We start from the raw sequence: 6,811 nt of genomic DNA on the forward strand, positions 1-6,811 counted from the left end.
AACTTACTTGTGAACTTAAGATGACTGTAAACAAAATACAGACCTCAAAATACAGGTCTTTGCTTCTGGTAGGGAGGGGCTTGCTTCTGACTCAACTGAATGTGTCAGGCTTTGGTGACTCACCATGGGAGGCCTTAGCATTTCTGAGGAGTGAATTGGGGTGTGCTTATGGGAGGCAGGGGAAGAGGGGATAGGAAGACTGTGGTTGGTATGTAAAATGAATAAAAATATTAAAAAATAAAATGTGTCTCTCTGTGTGGTATGCATGTTCACGTGTGTGTGTGTGTGTGTGTGTGTGTGTGTGTGTGTGTGTGTGTGTGTGTATGTCAGGCTTATATTAGGTCCTATCCTCAATTGCTCTCTAGTCTTTGTCACCAAGACAAGGTCCCTCAATTGAACCCAGAGCTTGCAGTCATCTCACACTCTTGACAGCCAGCTTGCTCCATGGTTCCTCCTTCTCTGCCTTCTGAGTTTGGAGTCCAAGGTGCCTACCACACCCACTCAACTTTTATATGGGTTCTGGAAATTGAGCTCTGCTCATTATATGTGCACGACATGGCACTGTGTGTGTCTGTGTGTGAGTGTGTGCATGTGTGTTTTAAAGTGTACATGTGGAGCTGTGTAACATGAAGTCCTGCTTGTTGGTTTCTGTCCTGCCCACTTCCCACAGCCGGTAAGCCCCAAAGAAAGTCACACAGAGGTCTCCATAAGTTATAAACTGATTGGCCCATTAGCTCAGGCTTCGTATTAGCTCTTATAACTGATGTTAACCCATTATTCTTATCTATGTTAGCCACATGGCTCAGTACCTTTTTCAGTGGGACAGGTCACATCTTGCTTCATCGGTGTCTGGACAGGACTCAGAAAGAACTTCCTTCTTCCCAGAATACTCCTGTTCTCATTGCGCTGCCTCTACTTCCTGTCTGGTTGTCTTGCCTATACTCTCTGCCTGGCTATTGGCCTATCAGCATTTATTTAAAACATGATTGACAGGATACAGACAATTCTCCCACACCAGAGTTGAAAGACAGAAAGGAAGGTAGAGAGTTGAAGCTGGGGATTGCCAGGTTCTGACATATTAACACACATGGCCCTTATCCTTAGGTTTCTCATGGTAATAGTGGATTGGTTAGTGGAAAGAAAAGATATAAGAGGGGGAATTTATCTAGTGATTCCATTGTATTCACCATTGATCTTGTGATCTTGTCATGGTCAGTCACTGTGGTTGAGCAGAGCTTGAACTAGTTTTTTAAAATATGTCTCTCTAAGGAGAACTTTGGCATCTTCAGTCACTGTGCCAAGGAAATAAAGTTGTAAGTAAAAGGTTTTACCAAAGTAATGCCCTGTAGCAAGAGGCCCACCATTAGCTGAGGCAAATTTCTCCACATATTTCAAAATCATTTCTCCCAATGTTTCTTCTTTCTTAGTTTCCAACAAATAAGGAGATTTAATTTTTTTTTTCAGTTGTTCAACAGGCACTTGAGAATTGTTAGCCATGGCTTCCAGGGATTCATCATCCAGTCCAAAGAGGACTCGGTAGTGGTTTAACTTCACTTTCAACTCTTCGACTTCATCCATGAGGATGTCCACTGTAGGAACAGTAGCCAAAATTCCAGCCTGGCAGGCTTCCAACAAGATAAACTGCTGCATAAATTTGTGCTTTTTGTCAACGACAGCCTCAGTATTATTAGGCAAGGAAAGTATAAAGTTGTGGTGCTTTTGAGCAGGAAGATATTTTATCATTGTGTCCATCAGGACTGGAAAATTATAGTCTGATAAATTGTGGTTAGAAATCAAGAAAATTGGTGGAGCATCCATGTTATTCTGAATGAAGGTGTTCACACAGTATCTTCTGACCAGTTGCAGGGTCTTTACTCTGTCAAAGGTACATGGTTTGGATTTCTTTTCATTTTGTAAGTCAGCATCCACTTTGGTTCTTACAAAGTAGCAATTCTTTCTCTTCAATCTGATTGCTTGGGCAAGGTCTAGTTCAAGTAGTTTAAAGCGTGTGGCGGAAAGAATCAAGAAGAAGTCGTACTCTTGGAATTTTACTTTCTCCAGATAATATTTTGGTGGAATGTTCATAGTTCCAATACCAGGCAGCTCCCAAAAAGTCAACGTTTCAATTTTGGGGTGCTTGTATGGAGTTCTCGTCATAGCTTTCTCTGCTATCCCAACTTGAGTTGCATCTTCCTCTTCAGGTCCAACTCCCCTCAGGGCATTGATGAAGCTGGACTTCCCTACTCCAGAATCTCCTGTCACAGCAACGTTTATTGGGGCATAATAAATATATTCTAATTGAGCACTGATTCTATAATGTGCCTGCTGAACATCTCCTTTTCTCAGAGACCTTTTTATAGAACGGATGATTTCTGGAGGAATGATTTTGTTTTCTATTTCAATATTATTAAAATATTCAGTGAAACTGGATTCGAAATCTCCACGGTCTTCATTCTCTGATGTAGAAGAGAATGACTGACCCATGATCGTGATTAAAGAAATAAGTCACTGAAAGAAGGAAGGGAGAGTAAGTTACAAAAGATCAAAGATGCCTGTAGTGGCATTTTAATTGTACTTCAATAAATAAATACTTCCTGAAGATTTAAGAGTAAAACAGTCCCACTGGTTAGCCTTACAGACCTGGAAGTGGTAACACACACCTTTAATCTTAGCAGCCACACTAGTTGCCATAGAAACCAGGCGATGCATGCCTTTAATAATAATGGTACAAGCCTTTAATCCCAGCCCTAGAAAGGATTATAAAACAGGAGAAAACAGCTCTCAACACACAGTCTCATTCTGCGGTTCCAGGAAGCAGGATCGCCATTTCAGACTGAGATCAAGGTAAGAGCCAGTGGCTGACTGCTTTGCTTTTCAGATCTTTAGGTTGAACCCCAATTTCTGACCCTGAGCTTTTATTAATCTTGGTTCAGATGCCTTCATTCTTAGCACTGTTTTGCTTCACTGTGCTGCCAACTTAGTTACATTCTGTTATTGACTAGTTCCTGGATATTTTGTGCTTTTTTTTTTTTTTTTGATCAAGTAGATACAAGCTATAGTCCTATTGGAGAAGAAAACCTCATTTGAGGGATTTTTCCCATCAGATTTGACTTGGGGCACTTTGTTGATTCAATATTGATGTGGGAAGTGCCAGTTCACTGTGGGTGGTATCATCTTTGGACTGGTAGTCCTGGGTAAATTAAGAAAACATTATCAAACTATGGAGAGCAAGTCAACAAACAACATTCTCCTATTGTTCCTGCCTCTGCTCCTCCAGAGTTTCTGCCCTGATTTCCCTGAGTGATGGACTGGGATCAGAATGTGTGAGCCCTCCCCAATCATATGCTTTTCAAAATGTTTTTGGTCCTGGTGCTTATAAAAGCAATAAAAGGAATCTAGATTAAATTTCTACTAGCTCCCAATTAAACCCTTAATTACAAAAATTTGATAACTGAAGTAAAGCAAGGCAAAATCGTATAAAAATCCATATGAGTCCTTTAGCCAGCGTCAACAAGTATAAAAGCACGAACAATTGTACTGTATCTAACCTGACTGCAGTATTGTATAACAAATCCAAAATATCTTATTCATTTGCGCACACTTCCTACAGTGTGTGCCTTCAAATGAATGGAAACTTAACAGACATCTGGTTTTGCACCCTGAGAAATAAATAATAATGAGTGATATTTGATATTATTGCTTAATCAATGCTATATCTCTAATGATCACATAAATCTTTCTGTTTTCTTGATTTTTTCCAGAAGATTTCATTAAGTCCAACTATTGTATTTGGTTGAAATAATTCTTAATTTTTCTAGATTTATTTTCCTTCTGTCTTTTTTTTTTAATTACTCGGAGCTCAACTCCATGAGGAATATAAACTTGTAATAATGTAAGATATCTTAATATTATTAAAGTCCAAGTTAGCATCTATTTCTTCAGTCCACTGTTTCAGGGTCCTCAAGTCATCTTTCTGATTCACTGCTTTCTTTTAAACCTTGCATGTTCTGAAAGCACTCCACCTGTGCCCTTCAGATATAGGCCAATTGCTTTCCTAGAATGAACAGGGCTTTGGGTTCAATCCCCAGCATCTCTTCAAATGCGGGTTCTTGTGGATCTCTGTCATTCTGGAGCATAGGAAGTAGAGGTAAGAGTATCAGTACTTCAAGGTCATCCCTGGTAAACTGTGAGTTAAGGGCTAGCCTGGGCTACTTGAGACCCTGACTCAATAAAATAAATATTATGTTATGAAAGATGACTCGGGGTAAATATCAGGACTAAAGAACTAAGTTTGATTGCTGGGTAATTTTTTTTTTAGTTCAGATATCATATTTCTGTCCTGTATTATCCACAAACCTGTCTACAAGACCTCCCATGGCAGCACAATGGATGTTACTATCAGTTAAGAAAGCAGCAAATCTCCACTGTCACCCTGGAGCCTTTTCCTGTCTCACCCACATCAAATTGGTTTGCAGACTTAAGCTGTATTTCCAATTCCACTCACACTGATCATTCCTCCTACGTTATCTTCTTCAAGACCTCCTCAATCTCAGCTTTGATAATGTCATTGACATTACTGTATTCCCTGTGGTTGTTCTTGCAACAGCATGGATGATCAGCCAGAGTTGTCCCATTGACACTGAAGTCATATCAGGTCATGTCAATTCTGAGATGTACCATTAGGATACTACTTTCCCTCAGGGAAAGTTAATTTGATAAAGAGCGCACATGCTACAAACAACATAAATTGAACTTTATTATTACACTTCTGGGGTTTTTTCATGTCTGAATAACAGCCACCCTGGTATCTTGGGCTATTTTTTCATCTCAGAACTTTGTACTGAATGACTGTTTCCTTTCCTTGTTGGTCTCCCCTTCAGAACCACAGGTCTATTAACTTAGTCACCCTCATCTAGGTTGTGCATCAATTAGGCATGCTTTAGCATTGCCATCCCCATTGAGATATAAAATCGCACCTGCCTCTATCACCCACCATCCTTTACCTTTCCAGCTCTACACAGCACTTCCTGGCAGATGATGTGCATTCGTCTGGGTTCACTTGCTCTCAGCCTCTCACAGTATAATGAGCCTCAGGTATCAGAATGTGCTTTTGTCTTGCTCACTTTTCTATGACCAACACACAGCAATGGTGATTTATCATTAGGCAATGAATGAGGGCTATGAGGGAAACACTAGATGTTTATTGTAAACATTTGTGCCTATTCTGTAGTTTTCCCTGGCCAGTAGGTTATTGAAGACCTAGTACGTTCATAGAGAGTGGGTACCGGAATCTCTGGGAGAGCTCAAAGACAGTCTATCACAAGAGAGGGCTGTCCTTAGAATCCTACTGTGTATAAGCACAGGCACATACAGACTCACTGCACAGGACACCCCATCCATCTACAGGACAGATGGGGGATAGCTGTGCAGGAAAGCAGAGCTGTAGAACTTTGTTCAGTCTGACTGCAGGCACAGGACAGGAAGAGGTGGGTAAAGAGAATGTCCTGAAAGGGATGCCAAATCTGATTAAATAAACAGCGTTGCCTGATTTCCTGTTGACGGGGACAGTCACCCACAGGGCACAGACAGCATGTGGCCTGAAGTGCACAAGCTGTTCTCATCTTCAGTTTTCCCCTCTCATTTTGTCAGCTCTAGCTCCTGGATCTGTGATGCAGACTCCCGTGTGACAGTTGTCTGCAAGGACTTTCCACTGAATATGAACACAGGGAACGAGAAGGCTGTGATACAGCGAACATTTCAAAGGGAAGCCTACCTAAATGTCATCTGTCACCATGCCCTGACATCCTCAACTTCTCATAGATGGAGGGAAGATCCTTAGCACTCCTGCTTGACAATAAAGGAAACCACAGTGAACAAGATTTGCCAGGCACAGATCTCCGCAGCCAGCTATGGCAGAAGCGGCAGAAGCAGCAGAAGCAGCGAACAGAGAGACCTCTTCTCCACAGGCCAGAGGCCTCAGGGGGTAAGGAATGAAGTATTATACCCTGAACTAGGAAGGAAGATGAGAATGACAAACAGCAATCTCGGGCCCACTGCAGATATTCCATCAGCTGCAGCAGCCAGTTACAGCCATGTTAGAGAAATAAGAAACAAGCCAAAACAATTTGAAACGTTTTACCAAAATCAATACCCAAATAATTTCCTTTGTGTCTTCCTCAACTTGAAGCATTGGCTAAGCCCATCCATGATGCAGTCCTGTCTGCCTTGCACCGGAGCACCCCAGCTTCCAAGCAGAGGATCCCCACTCTCAGAATATGTTCGTAAATGTCTGATTACCTATCTTCTCTTTAGAGAAGAGAGATGGTGTGGGTTACAAGTTAGATCTGAATGCCCCTTTCCACTTACCAGAGAATCCTGAGTCCAGTGTATGCGCTCAGTGTAGTTCAGCTGCAGGAACCACTGTCCACTGTGCTGCAGTCTCTTCCCATGAACCAACCCCCCCTTCCTCTGTGAAAAGCAGCAGGTTTCTGACAGTTTGGCAGGACTCACACTCTCTCCAGGGTCCTGCCCCTCCCTCTCAATGTGTGCTGGCCAATTACAGAGCAGCATGGGTCAGTAGCTTTCAGACCTGCTCCATTTCCAAGAAAAGGAAAATGAAACTAAAGTGACCAGCTGTGTTTCATTCTATTAAACCTTTGTTTCTTGGCAGACAAGTCTGGACAGTCCTAAAACAGTACAGGTGTGAAATGTGGGGCTTGGAAATGGAGGGAGAGCACGGAGAAGCAGCTGACTAACCAGGCTGGAACACAACCCTTGAAAGATAACTTTTGGGATCCCTGACTCCACAAAT

At 41.9% G+C, this 6,811-nt stretch overlaps 1 protein-coding gene across 1 annotated transcript; it reads right to left on the minus strand.

Annotated features, from left to right (window-relative positions):
- Positions 1-920: 920 nt before the first annotated feature.
- LOC121445242 (interferon-inducible GTPase 1-like) lies at positions 921-6,478 on the minus strand. Its single transcript, XM_041647285.1, has 2 exons — positions 6,367-6,478; positions 921-2,508 (listed from the first exon to the last, which is right to left on the minus strand). Exon 2 carries the CDS (start codon positions 2,482-2,484, stop codon positions 1,213-1,215), a length of 1,272 nt encoding a protein of 423 aa, XP_041503219.1. The 5' UTR covers positions 2,485-2,508; positions 6,367-6,478; the 3' UTR covers positions 921-1,212.
- Between the last annotated feature and the right edge of the window lie 333 nt (positions 6,479-6,811).

Source organism: Microtus oregoni, unplaced genomic scaffold (assembly GCF_018167655.1).
Source record: "Microtus oregoni isolate MIOR12 unplaced genomic scaffold, Mior012 000168F_ref0000490, whole genome shotgun sequence".
Taxonomy (NCBI): Eukaryota; Metazoa; Chordata; class Mammalia; order Rodentia; family Cricetidae; genus Microtus; species Microtus oregoni.